This window comes from Zingiber officinale, chromosome 1B (assembly GCF_018446385.1).
Source record: "Zingiber officinale cultivar Zhangliang chromosome 1B, Zo_v1.1, whole genome shotgun sequence".
Taxonomy (NCBI): domain Eukaryota; kingdom Viridiplantae; phylum Streptophyta; class Magnoliopsida; order Zingiberales; family Zingiberaceae; genus Zingiber; species Zingiber officinale.
In genome coordinates, this window is record NC_055986.1 from 58642255 (window position 1) to 58662774 (window position 20520).

General features: G+C 40.0%; 1 protein-coding gene across 2 annotated transcripts in view; it reads left to right on the forward strand.

Moving 5' to 3' along the window:
* Nucleotides 1-6656, forward strand: part of LOC121967368 (serine/threonine-protein kinase BSK2-like) — a 56108-nt gene extending 49452 nt beyond the window's left edge. Inside the window, exons 9-10 of one of the 2 annotated variants that reach the window (XM_042517544.1) lie at nt 5204-5317; nt 6210-6404. In XM_042517544.1, coding sequence (XP_042373478.1) covers nt 5204-5317; nt 6210-6260 — 165 coding nt within the window. In that variant the 3' untranslated portion in view covers nt 6261-6404. Of the gene's footprint in view, nt 1-5203; nt 5318-6165 lie in introns of both variants that reach the window. The other variant, XM_042517537.1, reaches the window with a different exon arrangement.
* Nucleotides 6657-20520: the final 13864 nt, after the last annotated feature.

A 20520-nucleotide genomic window follows, 5' to 3' on the forward strand; every position in this document is an offset into this window, starting at 1 on the left:
TCGGAAGTTATCCTTAATGTGTCATTCTCGGCACCTGTAGCATCTGATTTTACTCTTTCCCACGAGAATCTTGTTGGCCTGTTTCTTATCAAAATTGTTAGACTTAAAGAATTTTTAAAATCTTTACCATATATACTTTTTCATTTTTGTCGAGTGATGATTCAGAATTCGGCTCGATCTTGTTGGCTTGTAGTGCTAAACCCTGATTTGGCTCCTTTTTTTTTGTCTTGCACATCGAGACTCATGTAATTCAAAAGTAGAGAATAAATTTTCTAAGCTACTTACTTTGAGATCCTTGGAGATGTAATAGGAGTTTACTATAAACGTTCATTTCGGTGTTCTCGGGAACACATTTACGCATACATTTGTGAATCCTGATTCGTTATCGTTTTTCCAAGGTCCGTGAGTCCGGTGATCAGCTTCTTTATCTTTGCGTGTAGATAAGATACTATTTCTTCGTTTTCCATTCGGAGGTTACTGAGTTGGGTTCGGAGCAGATCCCATCTTTCGAGTTTTGCCCCCAAGGTTTCTTCGTGTAACTTCAGGAATTTCTCCCAGAATTCTTTGGTAGATTCGTAGGCGTCGATTTGGTTGATTTCTTGAGGCGGTAGTACGCTTATCAGATGAAATTCTGTTTTGTCGTTGGCTACGAGGTCCTTCTGCTCCTTGTTCTATAGATGTTCTTCCTTTTCTTCTCCGTGTTGATCTTTGGGTACTACAAAATCGTACTATATTGTTAAAAGAATTTCAGAGTCAGTTTTAAAATATATTTCCATTTTGCGCTTCCATACTGCAAACTCTCCCTCAAACTTTATGGGTGAATGCTTGATCCGACTATCGTCTTTTTGCTTTAGCTGGCGGTTAATTTTTCTAGAGCAATCTGGCTTTGATACCAATTATTGGACCATTGATGGCTGGCTAGAGGGGGGTGAATAACCTGGCAATTAATTAGAACAATTCTTTTGCTATTGACCTTAGCAAGGACACAAAATTAGATAATAGATATAATTAACATAAAAACAATAACATAAACAATAAGAGTAAGAAGGCTAAAGATTTATTTGGTTACAATCTAGTTAGTTGTTAATCTAAGGCAATTAAAAAAGTTTCACTAAAATAATCTTCTTCGTGAAGGCAGAGTAACCTTTTACAGACTTTGAAAGCTTACAAATGACTAAGAAAGTTGTTACATAGATTGTTATTGAACTTCTAGTTCCAGGTGCTATTTATAACATTCTGGGAAAAGTTATCGTTATGCTGACGTGGATTGGAGGTGCTTCTAAAGACATCCGAGGCGCCTCTAAGTGGATAAAACATTATCCTCGGCAAAAGCTAATTCTGCGGTTACTGTTCACTCGAGGTGCCTCCAATCAGCTGGAGGCGTCTCCAAGAGGATAAAACATTATCCTCAGCAAACGGTAACTCTACAGTTACTGTTCACTCGAGGTGCCTCCAATCAGCTGGAGGCGCCTCCAAGAGGATAAAACATTATCCTCAGTAAACGGTAACTCTATAGTTACTGTTCACTCGAGGTGCCTCCAAGCTGGAGGCGTCTTCAAGAGGATAAAACATTATCCTCAGCAAACGGTAACTCTACAGTTACTGTTCATTTGAGGCACCTCCGATCAGTTGGAGGCGTCTCAGGCACTGTTTATTTGAGGCGCCTTCAGTTCCTCTTTCGGTAGAGATGTTGTCGATGCTTGAGGCGCCTCCAAAGCCTTTGGAGGCGCCTCTAACATTGTTCATTGAATGGTCAATTGCATCATTGACCATTCTTTTCTTCGCGTTTGCTTGAGTGATGCTTCGATTGTTTGGAGTTGAATTCATCCGAATCTAACTCCGACCTTCTCGAGCAGACTTCTATCTCGGCTTCTCGTCCCTAGGATGCGCTGCACACGTCCTGCTCATTCACTGGTGTATTTTTTCACAACTCCTCATCCCTCGGATGTAGTGAGCCCGTCGACTCGCTTTCTGTGTCATTCTTCTCACTTGTTGCGTCTTCCGTTTGACTTCTTGTGTTCTTAAGTGCATGTACACTCAGACACAAGGTATCATACACAGAGTTTAACTCAACTCGATTGATCATATTAAAACTATCCTAGGTATACATTGATTAATTTGACTAAGCAACGAACTGTACTGAAGATGAGTTTTGACTCAATAATTTTTAGAAAGTAGTTTGTAATTTTGTTGCTTCGTCATTGTGTAGTTAGGACTAGGGGTGCTGATGCTTCACTAAATACAATATTTTGTTTATGTGTGAATTCTAACTTGTGGAAAGGAAAAATATTAATGCTTTGTTCTCTCAGTTTATATTTTCTGCTCTTTTTAAAGATTGTTTTCTCTCTTCTTAACAAGGTGCTGTCCCTTTAGTATAGGTTGAAAGAATAAGGCCATGAGAGCAAAGACTAGGCATGATCATATTTTTTTCGATGAACATTATTATGAAGGTGTTTTAAAATTTAAATAATGGTAGTGGGTTATTATAGAACTTTGCCCATGAGAACCAGTCACGACCGGTCTCAAGCCCGGGGAAAGGACAGTTGTGTTAGTTTGCTAACCAGCATTAAAAGTATGATAAATGTTTAATGAATGGATCCATTAAAATATTCTACTAATACTGGGTTGTTCCCCAGAAGGAACGCGTTACAGAGTCCGACTGTAACGTCTCGATAAGGACCGTTATATCTTTGGAACTCAGGTGTAGTGCTAAATATTTAAGAGTTCACATTGCAGGATCCGACAAGGACCGCTACATCTTCACGAGAATTTAAGTGTGGTGTTAAATAGGTAAGAACTCTCACACCATAGATTGGATAAGAATAAATATGATAGGAAAACTAATAGTCTAAGATTTGGAACATGGAATATAGGAACTTTCACAAGTAAATCAATGAAGGTAGTAGATACGATGATTAAAAGAAGATTTAGAATTTTGTGCGTATAAGAGACAAAATGAGTAGGTGAGAAGGTAAAGATGATATAGAATTCAAGTTTTAAGTTATGGTACACAGGAAAAAGTAAATCAAGAAATGGAGTAGGTATTGTTATAGATAGTTCATTAAAAAATGAAGTTTTAGGAGTAGCTAGAAAGGGTAAAGAATTATATCCCTTAAGATAATAGTGACGAAAGAAACTATGAACATAATTAATATATATACACCGTAAGTAGGATTAGATAAAACTACTAAATCAAGGTTTTGGGACAATTTAGATGAAGTATTACAAAATATTCCGCTAAATGAAATGATTTTAATAAGAGTTGATCTAAATGGATATTTTGGAGTGAAAAATGATGAATATGAGAGGATATATTGGGGTTATGGGTTTGGAACGAGAAATGAAGAAGGAAAAATTATATTAGATTTTACGATAGCATATGCCCTTATATTAGCTAATATATTTTTTAAGAAAAGAGAAGAACACTTAGTCACGTTCAAAAGTGAGAATAATAAATCATAAATTGACTTTCTTATGATTAGGAAAAAAGATAGAAAGATTTATAAAGATTTCAAGGTCATACTTGGAGAAAGTTTAACTACCTAATATAGGTTAGTAATGTTGGATATACGTCTTAAGTATAGTATTAATAGAAAGAAAATATATATGACTCCTAGAATTAAGTGGTGGAAGTTAAAAGATGTGAAAGAAAATATATGTAAGGAGAAGGTAGGAGTACAAGTATTAGGTGAAATATATGAGGACTCTAATACGACATGGCATAAGATGATATCAAAGTTGAAAATAGTAGCTAAGAGTACTCGGTGAGTCAAAGGGACATATTTATAAGAAATTATAAGAAAGTACAAGAAAAAGTGAAGGAAAAATGAACAAATTATAAGAAATTATATATTTGTAAGAACGACGAAAACTTAAAAAAAATACAATAATCGAGAAAGTAGTGAATGAAGCAAAGAATGAAATTTTTGAACGATTATATCAAAAAATAGATACAAAAGAAGAGGAAAGAGGCATTTATAGAATAGCTAAAGTGAGAGAAAGGAAGACAAGAGATTTTATCCAAATAAAATGTGTTAAAGATGAATATAATAGGGTACTAGTAAATGATGGAGAAATAAAAGAGCGATGGAAAATTTATTTGTATCAACTTTTTAATGAAGGTTTAGGTGACCAACTTAACTTAGGTAATTTAAGTAGGCAAAATAAGTTTAGAAATTTAAATTTTTATCGTAGAATTCAAACTTCAGAAGTAGAATAAATTTTAAATGGGATGTATAATGGAAAAGCCGTTCGACCAGATGATATTCCGATAGAGGTATGGAAGTGTCTAGAATGGAAAGATTTTAGGCTTAGTAGAATAAAGACTATATGAAATTTAAGTTTAACAATATTAGACGTAATGAAACAATTGTCAAAATATGATGAGTTGTCCAAAATCTAGAGGTTTAAATATTTATGATTATTTTTACAAAACGATGGAGGGATTGAGAGAGATATCTTACATTAAATATAAGTAGGATGATTGAAATGGAGGAGAGCGTCGGGTGTTTTATATGACCGTAAAGTACATTTAAAACTTAAAGGAAAGTTCTACAAAATCGCAGTTACACTTGCTATGTTGTATAAAACTGAATGTTGGGCTATGATTTGAGCACATGCGCAGAAGATGCGAGTTGCAGAGATAAGAATGTTAAGGTGGATGTGTGGACATACGAGGATGGACAGAATAAGGATGAACGGAATAAGAAATGAGAGCATTAGAGAGAAAGTCAGATTTGCATCTATTAAGAGAAAACTCGGAGAGATACGTTTAAGATGGTACGAGCATGTACTTAGGCGATCAATAAATGCTCCAGTTAGGCAATGTGAAATTTTGACAAACATGCATATCAAACGAGGAAGAGAAAGATAAAAAAAGATAAAATTTATTTAAGTATAGATGATGATATAGTAGGAGATCGAGCTCAATGGCGTAAAAGGATTTATATAGCCGACCCTATCTAGTGGGATAAGACTTGATTGTTGTTGTTGTTGTAGGGAGTTATTACTATTGGTCCTTAAACTTTCTGTAACAGGATAATATTTTCAACGAACATCATTGGTATGACCATTTTAAATTGGAAAAATGCTAATGGGTCATAAAATTGCTTTTCCTACGTTTTGTTTGTGGTAATACTTAGAATTTGATTATAAAGTCTTGAAAATCTCACAATACCCATGTTTGTGAACTTTGTTGTAAAAGCTTTCCTTCCAAGAATGGACACAACAAGTGCAAGAGATGCTGAACACGAAGAAATTTGGTGACATTGCATTCAGAGACAAGGACTTCAAGGGTGCTATTGAATACTACTCCAAGGTATGAGTCGATATCAACTTATGTATATTTGTTTCCTCAAGTGCGTTGTGACATTATTTCTCCTTTTGGTTAAAGGATGTTCTTCAATAGTATACTATGATCGTAAAATGGTTCTTATAACCTTCAGTTTACCTCTTAGTCTTATATAGTGTAGTAAGTATTGTTATTATATTGGGGTTATTGAAACAATTGATAATATGAAGAGTTGATATGCTCTCCTACTTGTATTGTCTCTTTAGATCATGTTATGCTCAATAACATACCTATTTGCTTCTCCACAAACCTAACTCATTTCAGGTTAGTGGGTTTATAATTATAAGCTTCTGCCACTATTTGCTTGTAGTACATTTTTTTTTGGGAAGAAAATAACAACTAATTTATTCGCCAATACATTAATTATATGCTGAAAACACAAGTAACAATGGGAATAAATAAAACTAGCTTTTAGTAAATGTTGGAAAAGTAAAGTATGGAAGGTCAACTCTTATCTTTAAACTCTTCTACATTCTAGCAGTCATTGAATAACAATATGCCTTAAAGGACAATCACTACAGTACTGCTACAAGAAGCTTTGATAAAAAAAAGTGGTAAATAAAAGACCTGTTTGTATTCTTAGTTCCATTGACATTCCATGTTTCAAGTGTTAACTAGCCTTTACCCTGCCAACGAATTCAATTTTCCCTTGCATGTTTAAGTGTTAACTAGGCTTGTACTAGTTTCATGGTAAATTTATTTTGTGCATGGTTTCTAATCAATGGTTTCTTTGCCATTTCTCAAGCCATGTGATGTGTTGCCATGTCTACAGTCAAAATGATATCATTTCCTCCCTTTTTTTCCCTATAATTCAGTTGGTGGCAATGATGTCAGTTCCTTCTGCGACTGTTTTTGCAAGGCGGAGTCTGTCATACTTGATGAACGGACAGCCAGAGCTGGCCCTACGTGATGCTATGCAAGCTCAGGTGTGCATGACCGAATGGCCAACAGCCTTCTACTTGCAAGCACTTGCTCTCTCAAAGCTTGGAATGGAAACTGATGCGCAGGACATGCTCAACGATGGAGCTGCCTTTGAAGCAAAGAAGCAGAACAGCTGGCGTGGCTAGGAAGCTTTGGTGTGGTTTCAGCATCTTCAAATCCAAACTATTTTATGTTTCTTCTACCAGTATCAAGCTTTCTCTTGGGTATCAATGTCAGAACAGAAGCCAGCTACTGTCATACGAAATCTGTTATTAGGTATTGATAATTTGTTGAGCATGAATTTAATATCTTTAGGTTATTAATTATTGTCCTTGTAACATGTGCAACGTTGCTGTCTATCTAGCTCGCCAAATGTTAACTTGTATCAGGATCTGTGCTTCTATTCGTTAAAGATGCAATATGCATTTCAATGTTATTGATACCAAGATAGAGTGATTTACCAGGAAAATTCACTTCTCACAAATAACTAAGCGCCATTTATATTCAGGTTCGCAAGTCATGCATTCAACATTGTTAATTAGTACGAATTTGTCAACTTAACATTTAGCACGTGGTACGAATTATTCAAAGTTTATTTTTGTGATCAATGAGATTAGATAGGGATATAAGTGATTTATTTGGTCAGTAAATTATCATAAATTTGACGGGAGGTTAGGTATTTAATAAGATATTTTATATCAGTTAAAAGTAAAATTTAAAATTTATTAGAATAAATATTTATAAGGTATTAACTATGCTAATCTGTGAAGGTCGTGTGGTCTGCATACATGAACGGTAGTTCGAACACTTGTGTAAATGAAGTTGTAAATGATTAACATGTACGAGACTAATTAAAAAAGAATTGAAGTTGAACCACTCAAATATGATATGCTAGATTAGATTTTTTTTTTTTTTTTTGTTTAAATCAATAAGAAATGAGTTGATTTTCAAACAGCATAGATAAATTTAACTTGCAAGCCAAACTAACCCAATTGAGTGAACATGTGGTGGTGGGGTGGGGACTTGTGTGGCCCTCAAAGTGCCTCTCCGTTTCTACAAATGAGTTTCCAATCTCTCACCTTCTGAAGGAGACAAAGATGGAGAGCAAGTTGTGACTTAACAAACTAACGATGGGATCAAGCTAAGTCCATGGAAGAAAATGAACATCCCACCCTAAATGTTCTTGATGATCTATTATGTATTAATAGAGGCCTCATTATAAGGGTTAAGGCTAAAAAGACGAAGGAATCAATTGAAGATTATAAGGTCAAAGCTACAATTGAAGCAGATTTAACCAAGAACAAGTCATATAGCTTAGTCAATATATTCCAAACCTTAGATTGGCTTAATTAATTAGTCACTTAAGTTACATTTATTAGAGTAAGAAGCTTTAGATAATCAAACTTGTGTTTTGATATTTGTTTGAGCAATATATTTAAAGAGATATGATCAAGGTTGACCAAAGATGGTAAGAGAAATCCAAGTAGGTTAATGTTGACTAGCTACTTGACAGTCAAAGTCTTGTTAGGTCAAGGGTGATCATGTGACTAATAAAGGAAAAGACCAGTTAGGTTAAGATTGACTTGATTGTTGGTGCAACCTTAGGTCAAGGTTGACCTGGTTGACCCGACTCGAGTTGACCTGACTCGAGTTGTATTTTGATGTTTGACGAGAATAGAAAAGTTGTATCTTGATGTTTGACAAGAATACAAACTTGAGAGATTGTGGGTGCAACCTTCGGTCAAGGTTGACCTGGTTGAACCGACTTGAGTAGACTTGGCACAGGAAAAGTCCAAGTATGGAGACCTGGCACGGGAAAAGTCCAAGTATGGAGACTTGGCACGGAAAAGTCCAAGCAGGGAGCTTGGCACGGGAAAAGACCAAGCAGGGAGCTTGGCACGGGGAAAAGTCCAAGTATGGAAGCTTGGCATGAGAAGTCAGAGAGGGCTCGGTAGCTCGTTCTCTGAACTAGATGGAGTCGGAGAGGGCTCGGTAGCTCGTTCTCCGGACTAGGTCAGAGAGGGCTCGGGAGCTCGTTCTCTGGACCGGACGAAGTCGGAGAGGGCTCGGTAGCTCGTTCTCCGGACTAGGTCAGAGAGGGCTCGGGAGCTCGTTCTCTGGACCGGACGAAGTCGGAGAGGGCTCGGTAGCTCGTTCTCCGGACTAAGTCAGAGAGGGCTCGGGAGCTCGTTCTCTGGACCGGACGTGGAAGTCGGAGAGGGCTCGGTAGCTCGTTCTCCGGACTAGGTCAGAGAGGGCTCGGGAGCTCGTTCTCTGGACCGGATGAAGTCGGAGAGGGCTCGGTAGCTCGTTCTCCGGACTAAGTAGAGTCCTAGCTGGCTTCTCGGCACGCGAAGTCGGAGAGGGCTCGGTAGCTCGTTCTCCGGACTAGGTCAGAGAGGGCTCGGTAGCTCGTTCTCTAGACCGGGAAGGCTTTAGGGTTTAGGGCTGGGAAGCTCTAAGGCATTGGATCGGTCTGGTGACCGATCCAGTGATACTCTGATTGTCTGGATCGGTCTGGTGACCGATCAGTAATCAAACAGAATGTTTCTGTGGGTTAATTGATCGGTCTGCAGACCGATCAGGAAACGATCTGGAGGCAGAAGAAGGTAGGGGGATCGGTCTGTGGACCGATCCACCTATAGCCTGATCGGTCCATAGACCGATCAGGCTTCGAAGCCAACTCTCACAGAGAGTTGGTTGATCGGTCTGGGGACCGATCAGCCTAGGGCCTGATCGGTCCATAGACCGATCAGGGACCTCCTGGACCGATCAGGATGGAGCCTGATCGGTCCAGGCTTAGCCGTTGTGACTCAACGGCTAGATTTCTGTGTTGTTCTTTGTCTTCTTCTTCGCAGGTGCAGATATAAATCAGATGCTGAGCGCCTCTACACAAGGCTCTTCTTCCTCACTCTTGCGATCTGAGCTTTGCTGAGCTCCCTATTATTGAAGCTTCGTGTGAGCTTCCCTCGACTGGGTGATCAGCTGCTGTTGACATCGTGAAGTTGCTGCTTCATCGAACTCCAGTCGACGAGAAGGCAAGCAAAGTATTTTTACATTTATATTGTTCTTGTTTTCTTTCTCTATTGGTTGTACTCCATTCTTGTTGTTGCAAGAGAGATTGTGGCGAGGTTTCTCCACCCAGAAGGAGTTCATATTAGCCGGTTATCCGGGGTCTCATCCACCGACGGATTGATAGGCTTCGTTCACCTTACGGACACGCCGAGGAGTTGGAGTATCATCTCCGAACCTCGTTACATCATCGTGTTTGAGGTTTGATCTTCTCCACTTTCGTTTCTACATTGTATTTCCGCTGCGCTAACCTAAATTGTAGGAAGAAACGAGAATTTGAGATCGGCTATTCACACCCCCCCCTCTCTAGCCGCTATCCGAAGGTCCTAACAAGTGGTATCAGAGCGAGGTCGCTCTTCGTCGGATTAACACCCGGGGGAGCACGAGCTAGAGAATGGATCAACTTGGAGAAGACATCACGATTCCACCCTTCTACGATCGCGACGACTTCGCGTATTGGAAGGTAAGAATGAAGTATTTTCTTATGACTAACCTAGTGAATTGGAATTGTGTACGAGTATGTTTTACTCCTCCGGTGGATAAAAAGGGAGAACCTCTCGAGAAGAAGAAGTGGACTAAGGAACAAATCCACCAATCCACAATCAACGACGAGGTAACGAAAATCCATGAATTTTCATTACCTAATGATATCTTGTGTAAGATAGGTGGATACAACGATGCCAAGGAGTTGTGGAACAACTTGGCTAAGTTCCATGAGGAGAGCTCCAATTCAAGTCATGAAGAGGAGTCAAGTGAGCCAAGTAGCTCACATCATGGAGGTATGAAATTAGAAGTTGAGGGCTACTCAACATCTAAGGAAGAAGAGGAGAAGAGTTCTTCTTCAAGATTGGAGCAAGAAGAAGAAGTCTCTACCTCCGGAAGGGATGAAGAAGAGAGTTTATGTTCATCCTCAACCCTAGGTAACTCAAGCAATTTAATTTCAAGTAAATTACATATAATGTGCTTTGAGTGTAGGGAATATGGACATTACAAGAGTAAATGTCCAAAGAGGATTAGGAAGACTCCACCGGCACCAAAGGTCAAGGAAGCCGGAGTCCCGAAACGCAAGAGAAAGGAGCACGTGGTGTGCTTCCAATACAAGCGAAGGGGACATTATAGGAGCCAATGTCCGAGGGGGAGGCAACCTCACAAGGACAAGAGAAGAAGCGCATCTAAGGGGGGAGCTAAGGCAAACCCTAAGGTACCCCTTAAGGCACATTATTGCAATTCTAATAAGACACATGCTAGTAGCTTTATTGCAATTGTCAATAATGATAAGCATGATAACTATAGAAACCGATACATGTGCTTAGGTGCAAAACATGTTAGCCTAGATAAGGACTATACTAGAAATGCCAACCCTAGGATTAACTCATCTAAGGTTAAGGAAAACCTAGGTAGGAATCCTAAAACAACTAGACATATGCCTAGGAATACCTCAAAGAAAAATGACAAATTAAAACTTGAGGTATTAGAGAAGAAAAATCAAGTCTTGAGGTCAAGACTTGACACCTTAGAAAAGACTCTTAAGAATTTGGAGAAGTCAACTCTAGGGTCTAAGGGTCAAAAGCAAAAGCCCAAGGACATGAGAGGTTCGAGTCACAAACCTAAGTCTCAAGTGGTCAAGCCCACTTACCATAATGTTCCATTCGATTATGGAACAAGACCTAGGGCTAGGAAGACCATCACTAAGGTCACAAGAGGAGTCACCCCTAGAGTTGATCTTGATGAGTCCCAAATGACCAAGGCTTTAAAGCCTAGGAGGGTCATTAGGAGGGTTGCTAGGGAAGTCATCCCTAGTGAATATTTAGTGAACCCAATGAGCTCAAATAGGTTTTGGGTTCCTAGGAGCGTGATTCCTTCACGCTAGATGGTTTAGGGTGTGCCAACCTTAATTGGATAGGTAGTTAACCTACTCATGGAAAAAGGTGGCATTTTAGGAATATTCAAGGTGTAATCAAGCCTTGAAAATGAAATTAAGAACTATTCCTAAGGTGATTAGGATGTGCCAACCACATTTGAGGAGTTTTCTAAGATCAATCTAATTGGCACATAGTGATCTAAAAGTCTTTAGTATATGATTTTTGTTGGGTTTTTCGGGCCGCGAAAACCGCTTTTCGCGTCGCGGAAATCCCGAATCACCCAAAGCCGTAGATCCGTGCAAGGAAAAGCCGAATGAAGTACAAGTACGAGTTTCAAAAATTTTAGATCTACTCCTAGATCTATGTGTTGAGAGCTTTTACCTTTGAAGCGTGCCCTCGCAAAATTCCCGCTCGTCCAAGGTACGTGTCGCATCTCCAAAGTATCAAGATAGATACTTCTCTAGTGACATCCACACGAACAAGGAGTGCTCTCTAGCACTCAAGGATGGAGAAGAGAGCCCCAAGTGTGCTAGCACTTTCTAGAGCTCTCGGATAGAATTTGAAAAGGGAGAAAAGAGAGAAAACAAGAAGACTCTCACATACTCAACTAGTAGTATCCTCTTCTTGTGTCCTTCACACTCTCTTATCTTTTCGTGGATGAAAACTCAACACCTTCTCCTCACCAAGGAAGTCACGGCAACAGCAAGAGGGAGAGGAGGAAGAAGCATCCAAGGAAGAAGAAACTAGAATGAATGCAAATCAATTGCATTCACACACCATCAAGTGTGTGGCCGACCACACAAATGTAGCCCCCTCATTTAATGTGGCCGGCCACATTAAAAGGAATGGGTGTGTAACCTCCATGAGGTGGCACACCATTATGAGGTGGTGATGATGTGGCAAGGATGTATCATGCCATGTAGGATGAGTCAACCTACATGATGTGGCAATGCATCAAGTCAAACTTGATGTTTCAACTTCCATTTGGTCAAGTCAAAATTGACCAATTTCTTCCTTGTTGAGTTAAATCCAACATTTGATTCAAGTCAATTTCAATTTAATGAATCTCAATTCATTAATATAAATGGACTCAATGAATCAAATTTAAATTAGACTCATTCAACAATTGAATCTAATTGAGTCTAACTCAATAAGTCTAATTTGAATCCAATCTTTGGTGCATCAAATGAACCCAATCCAATTGATTCATCATATGAACCTAATCTCCATCCACATGTTCTTTGTGTGTGACCCAATAGGTTCTTGTAACGTTGGCAATGCTTCTAAACTCCTTTAGAAACATAAGCAATGAGCGGCATCTAGCAATACATCATTGCTACCCAAGTTACAAGAATGTTGAGATCCAACATCACCTTGTGACTACTAATTGTGACTCCTCACAATATATGACAAGTGTCCTTCTATCCTAGACATCTAGATTGATCAATGTGAGGCATAGACCGTGTCATCCTCTGACCAATCTAAATCTTGAACTCCAAGTAGACTCACTCAATCAAATGAGCTCAATATCTCATATTGACTCATTTGGGTATGGCCATACACTTCGTGGTCTTACTCTATCAAGAATATCGATGTTACTCCCGTCATATAGGAGGGATAGATCCCATCTACATCACTCACATCCCTCTGCATAATTCGTTACATACCCAGTAATCGCCTTTATAGTCCACCCAGTTACGGGTGACGTTTGACGAAACCAAAATACATAACTCCTTATGTAGGGATCCATGGTGACTTCAGGTCTAAGGACTAATAGTCATACTAATAGCCACATGAGAAAGTATATGACACTCATATAACGATCCATGATACTTTCTCATGGCGGGTCATTCAGTATACATTCTCCAATGCATACCCATGTGTTAACTTGATATCTCCATATCCATGACTTGTGAGATCAAGTCATCGAGTTGACCTACATGCTAGTCTTATTGCATTAACATTGTCCCTGAATGTTAATACTCGACTAGGAATGATTTAGAGTAGTGTTCCCTATATCATCTCACTATCGATTCAACTAATCGATTGATATAGGTATGAACCTTCTACTCAAGGACGCTATTATACTTAGTCTATTTGGCACTAATACAAATAAGTATAATAACCAAACAAATGCCTTTATTAATATACAAGAATATGATACAATGAGTCCATACAATCATCAAATGATTGGCTCTAGGGATCTAACTAACACTTAGGGCTCTAATTGGCACATAGTGATCTAAAAGTCTTTAGTATATGATTTTAGGTCTATTACACTTAGGAATATAGAATTTATGGTAAAATGATCAAAACTATCAAAAATGGCAACTAAGGCTAGAATTAGGTATTTTCTATACCTTTATATGTTATTTGCCATATATTGTTTGCCATATGCCATGTCATAACATCATATTTATTTTATTATCATTTGAAATGTCATGATAATGCTTAGGTTAGTTATATGTCATGCCTTATTTAAGTTTCATACTTTATGCCATGACATCATGACATTGGCACATGTTTTCACTTATGATATTATTTGTTGGTGCAACATTCCTCAGGTCAAGGTTGACCTGGTTGACCAAGCTTGAGTCTTGGTTTGGATTTCGATGTTTGACAATGCAAGGGATTGAAGAAGAGTCAAGTAGGTCAAGGATGACCGGATACTTGACCAGGAGAAAAATCCTGGTGAGTGAAGCCAGGTGAAAGACCTAGTGAGTGAAGCTAGGCAGGAGAAAAATCCTGGTGAGTGAAGCCAGGTGAAAGACCTAGTGAGTGAAGCTAGGCAATTGGGAAAGTCCTGGTGAGTGAAGCCAGGCATGAGAAATCCAGATGGGTCAAGGTTGACCAGACATCTGGTGAGAGTCCAAGTAGGTCAAAGGGATTGACCGGATACTTGGCACGTGGAAGAAAAGTCCAAGTAGGTCAGAGGGATTGACCGGATACTTGGCAAGAAGAGAAAAGTCCAAGTGGGTCAAAGGGATTGACCAGACACTTGGTGAGAGAGTCCTAGCTGGTCAAGGGTGACCGGATGCTAGGTCTTATGTACCAACAAGTCATGGTTGACTAGATGTTGGTTTAGGGGGCTTTGGGCGTGGTTTTGGGCAAAAACCAGGTTTGGATTGATCCGTGGATTGATCCAGCAGGTTTGGATTGATCCGTGGATTGATCCAGCAGGTTTGGATTGATCCGTGGATTGATCCAGCAGGTTTGAATCGATCCGTGGATCGATTTAGCAGGTCTGAATCGATCCACCGATCGATCCGGTGAGTCCCCGCGAACAGAACCCCCTTGGATCGATCCGTGGATCGATCCAGAGGTCCCAATCGATCAGTGGATCGATTGGGACGCTGCTACTTCGCGCGATAAGCGCTGGATCGATCCGTGGATCGATCCAGAAGTTTTTCCAGAGCACAGAGGCGCTCTGGATCGATCCGTGGATCGATCCAAAGCCTCCCCGATCGATTGGGAGCATTCCAATCGATCGGGATTCGACCGTTAGCGTCGATTTAAGCCGCAGGCGTTCATTTCCTTCGGCAGAACTTCACCGATTCACTCCAGATCTCTCGCCAACTCCTCCACAGCGCTCTCAAAGATCAGATCGCCAGTTCTTGAAGGATCTTGGAAGCTTTCCAAGTCAAGAGGCGGATCAAAGGCAAGAAGAGAAGCTAGGGTTAGGGTTTTCTGTACTCATTGTAAGCTTTGCGCTTGTATTTTGTTTCCCTTTCCTTTCTTCTTGTACTGAGAGTCTTGTAGGGCTTCTCCGCCCTCGGTAGTTACCGAAAAGGAGTGTTTTCATATTGGAGGGTGCGTGCGTGGTGTGGATCCTTGGATTAGTCACCTCTTGTGAGGTGGATACCAAGTAAACCAACCGTGTTAGCGTTGTGTGTTTTGTTTCTATATTTTTCGCTGCACATCTTTGAAGAAACAAGCAACGCCGAGCGACGAGCACGCGACGAGCTATTCACCCCCCCTCTAGCTACTTTTGGTCCTAACAAGTGGTATCAGAGCAAGGCCGCTCTTCACCGGAATCATCGCCGGAAGGGTTAAGCGTAACAAGAAAAGCTAGAGGGTGAAGAAGTTGGAGCAAATTCTTCAAGTTCAAGATTTTATCAAGCTCAACTTCAAGATGCAATTCCAAGATGGACTTGGATTTGACACAAGGGTGGCTCCACCATATTCATCCACAAGCTTCGATTCTTGGAAATCAAGAATCGAAAATTTTCTTATGATGGAGATAGAGCAATGGTTTGCTCTTATGGAAGGCTTCAAGACTCCAACAAACTCAAAGGGCAAAGTTCTCAAGAAAAACAAATGGAGCTCGGAGCAAGTCCAAAGGCGCGAGGCAAATGACAAAGTGACCAAGCTTTTGGTCAATTTATTGCCAAGCATCATTCTTTGCAAAATTGGAAAATTTGAAGATGCAAAGGAACTATGGAGTAAATTGGCCAAGCTTCATGAAGAGATCCCCTCCACTGTACAAGAGCAAGAAGAATCCAGAGAGGGTGACTCCTTGGAGCAAGACCAAGAGGAGGACTCCGAGGTTGAGAAATGCTCAACCTCCGAAGAAGAAGCTTCATCTTCAAGGGAATGCAACGAAGGGAACAAGGAGGGAGCATACTCCTTGTTTCATATTCAAGATGATGAAGTCTCCACCTCTAGGATTGAGGGGGAGCAATCCTTGGTGACGCCGGATCAAGAAGAAGGAGAAGCTTCTACATCCGGGTCAAGAGACGAAGAGGAGGAAGAAGATTCTACCTCCACAAGTCAAGAAAAATCAAATGGAGGAGAATCAAAGTCCGATCAAGAGGAAGCTTCTACCTCCGGATCCAAAGGAAAAGATGCCACCCCTACAAGCAAAGGTATAAATATTTCAATTAATAATAAAAATCATATTATATGCTTTGAATGTAGGGAACATGGGCACTACAAGAGCAAGTGCCCTAAATTGGCCAAGAAGAAGGGCCAAGTGGCACAAAAGGGCAAGGTGAAGCCCAAGGAGATCATTCCCAACACAAAGAAGAGCAAGGAGCATATTATATGCTTCTCTTGCAATAAAAAGGGGCATTACCGAAGTCAATGCCCCAAGGGGAAGAAGGTGGTCAAGGCTCAAGGAGGCTCTAGTCAAGGGGGAGCCTCCAAGGTAAAGAAGAAGGTATCTTTTATTGAGCCTACCCCTTTACATTATGGTAAAAAGCATGATAGTTCTAATTTTTATCATTTTAATGCAATTTACCATAAGAATAGAAAGCATGAGGGCTTTAAGGAAAAGCATGTGGCCCTACATGCCAAAACTACCCAACCTAAGGTTAGGAAGGTAGATAGACACTTGGGCGGGAACACTAAGGAAAATAGATACATGCCCAAGATAAAAAATGCTCATGGACCAAAACCTAAGGATTTAATGATAGAAAATCAAGTCTTGAGGTCAAGACTTGATAAAATGGAAAAGACCCTAAAAAGGATGGAAAATATCCTAAAAGGGCAAAATGAGCAATACCTAGGGCTAGGAGCACAAAGGTCATCCAATGGCCATAGAGGTTTGGGATACAAACCAAAGGTTAAGAAGGATGCTCCCTCTTACCATAGAGTTCCATACAGTTATGGAACAAACCCTAGGTCTAGTGGTCAAGTCAAAAATACTAGGGAGGTCATCCCTAAGAGTGTTTTTGAAATAAAAGTGACTAAGGCTTCTAAGAAGTCTAAGAAAGTCACCAACAAGGTCACAAGGGAGGCTATCCCTAGAGTTGACCTAGAAAATGTGACCAAGGCTTTTAAGAAGCCCAACAAAGTCACTAGGAAGATATCTAGGGAAGTAATCCCTAGTGAATACCTAGAGCATCCAAGGAGCACCAATAGGTGTTGGGTTCCTAGGAGCATCTTCTCTACCCCATAGATGGGTTAGAGAGTGTCAACTCCGATTAGAAGGGTAGTTAACCCAACTTTGAGGAAATTGACACTCAAGGAGCATTTTCAAGGTTTTTGTTAACCTTTGAAAATGGAATGAAATTATTATTTACTCCTTGAAAGAGTAAAATGTGCCTAGTGGTGAAAAATTGATTTTATCTTAAAATGGCACAAATTAGGAAAACCTTGAGAAATACCAAGTTGGGATTTTGGTATTCTCTTGGAAATTTAAGGCAATCCGGGCCTTGATTTATGAGATTACTCTTGAAGAAAAATGGAATATGCCCACAATTGAGGACTTGCTTAATTTTTAAGTGGTATAAACAAATCAAGAGAAATGGAAATGTCAATTTAGGTTTTGGCATTTCTTTGGAGCATTTAGGGCAATCTAGGTTTAACGTTGTTAAGTTAAAAACAAGTAGTATATTTTGAGTTAGCTAAGTGATTAAGGATACTTAGATAGGTAATCTAAGTGTATTTTTATTCATGCTAAACTTTGCCATGATTGTTTGCCCATAACATGCCATGACATCATATTTTATTTGTATTTTGCATTCATGACTTATCATGAAAAATACAAAAATACCATGCCATGTCATACATACATCATGTAGTATAGGAACTTTCTTTTGAAAGCTATTTCATTTTGATGTATGCCATAACATTATCATGCATTATGTTTATTTCCTTAAAATTAAGGACATATGGCATTAGTTAAACAAGTGGCATTTGTTTAACAAGTGAATCAACAAGTAACATCCTTGTTGGATGTTTACCACTCAAAATGCCTAGATAAATATGCATGAACCCTAGATTAGGGCAAAACCAAAATATACATCTCACGAGGACTATAAGATGACTTGTATGTGTTTTGTGCATAATAGATACAAGTGAGATGTTAGGAAGATGAATAAAACTCAAGATGTTGATTTAGTGCATTCTTTTGAGTTTTAGGTTCATCAAAACACATAGTTATGTGTGTTCCCATCATTGGGAAAGCTAATGTACAAGTCATGTGCATTAAGCCCAAGGAACATGGTGGGATATTGGTTTTGAAAATGGTTTTAAAAATGATTTTGGAAAACCTTGGTGAAGGCTATCTTTTGATAGTGATCACCATTGAATAGTTAGACACAAACTTGAAGAAAACACTAAAGTTTTTGTAAGTTTTCAAGTTTGTGTCAATCTTTGAAAATATGATGTATTTTCATAGAAAACTATTTTTCCTTGATAGTATATACCCTAAATAATGTCTACACAAATTTTTACGATTTTTGGAATTTTGTAGAATTTTCTAGGGGTTTCTGAAATTGACTGAAATTGAATTTCAGCAATTTCAGGCCTCCAATCGATCAATGGATCGATTGGAGTGCCTCAATCGATCAGTCGATCGATTGATAAGGCATTTCTCGCGAGCAGAAGCTCGCTGGATCGATCAGCCGATCGATCCAAGAAGACTGAATCGATCAGTGGATCGATTCAGCAGGGTTCAATCGATTGGAACCCAACTCCAATCGATCCATGAAGCTGATTTTGGCTGGGAAAGCCTGATTTCAGCATCCTTGAACCTATTTTAGTCTAGGTAACCATTCCTAACCCCTGAAAATACATTTGTATACACAAAAAGGGTGTTTTCGTGTGGAAAACAAGGATGGATTGGTTAAGGAAGGCTAAGTTGAAGTTTAGGTTGAGGTTTGTTTCAAATTTTGAATATTTGAACCTCAAAACTTCTAAAATTGGGTTTCCTAAAGTTTTAAGGATTCCAAGTCATTGTTGGTGCAATGACAGAAGTTACCACCATGTCTTTAGGGGGAGGGACTCTTTAAAGACATGAAAATTATTTTTCATGAACCTTGGAAGGTGGTTAACCTTCTGTAGAGAAAATGCTCATGAATGAGCATTTGAACTTGAAATGGGGAGTGGATATCCTCATATTTTCAAGTGGTTTTTCGAGTGATTGAAAACGGCTCAAGGTTGGGCCTTTGTCTACATTGAGGGAGAATGTAGGGAAAATGAAGAGTATGAGACCTTCATTATCGTGTTGATCACAATAAGTGAAGTTGTGATTACGATGAGCAGCTCTTCAGGGGGAGAGTCTTTCAACAATGGATTTGTTGATGTGTGCCCAATATTGAGACATGGGTTGATGTGTGCTCAAGGCTGGGTTGATGTGTGCCAATAGGGGGAGAATGAAAGGACTTGTGAAAGGGAGTAAGTTAGGCTTTCATTACCTAAGAGGCCTCTTAGGGGGAGAATGAAGAGCTTAATTTCTGCTTTCATTACCTAGTGGCATGAAGAATGAGGCTATGGGATTAGTCTAACTTACATGTGGGATTGTAAGTGTTATTGTGGTATTGTCAAACATCAAAAAGGGGGAGATTGTTGGTGCAACATTCCTCAGGTCAAGGTTGACCTGGTTGACCAAGCTTGAGTCTTGGTTTGGATTTCGATGTTTGACAATGCAAGGGATTGAAGAAGAGTCAAGTAGGTCAAGGATGACCGGATACTTGACCAGGAGAAAAATCCTGGTGAGTGAAGCCAGGTGAAAGACCTAGTGAGTGAAGCTAGGCAGGAGAAAAATCCTGGTGAGTGAAGCCAGGTGAAAGACCTAGTGAGTGAAGCTAGGCAATTGGGAAAGTCCTGGTGAGTGAAGCCAGGCAAGAGAAATCCAGATGGGTCAAGGTTGACCAGACATCTGGTGAGAGTCCAAGTAGGTCAAAGGGATTGACCGGATACTTGGCACGTGGAAGAAAAGTCCAAGTAGGTCAGAGGGATTGACCGGATACTTGGCAAGAAGAGAAAAGTCCAAGTGGGTCAAAGGGATTGACCAGACACTTGGTGAGAGAGTCCTAGCTGGTCAAGGGTGACCGGATGCTAGGTCTTATGTACCAATAAGTCATGGTTGACTAGATGTTGGTTTAGGGGGCTTTGGGCGTGGTTTTGGGCAAAAACCAGGTTTGGATTGATCCGTGGATTGATCCAGCAGGTTTGGATTGATCCGTGGATTGATCCAGCAGGTTTGGATTGATCCGTGGATTGATCCAGCAGGTTTGAATCGATCCGTGGATCGATTCAGCAGGTCTGAATCGATCCACCGATCGATCCGGTGAGTCCCCGAGAACAGAACCCCTTTGGATCGATCCGTGGATCGATCCAGAGGTCCCAATCGATCAGTGGATCGATTGTGACGCTGCTGCTTCGCGCGATAAGCGCTGGATCGATCCGTGGATCGATCCAGAAGTTTTTCCAGAGCACAGAGGCGCTCTGGATCGATCCGTGGATCGATCCAAAGCCTCCCCGATCGATTGGGAGCATTCCAATCGATCGGGATTCGACCATTAGCGTCGATTTAAGCCGCAGGCGTTCATTTCCTTCGGCATCTCTTCACTGATTCACTCCAGATCT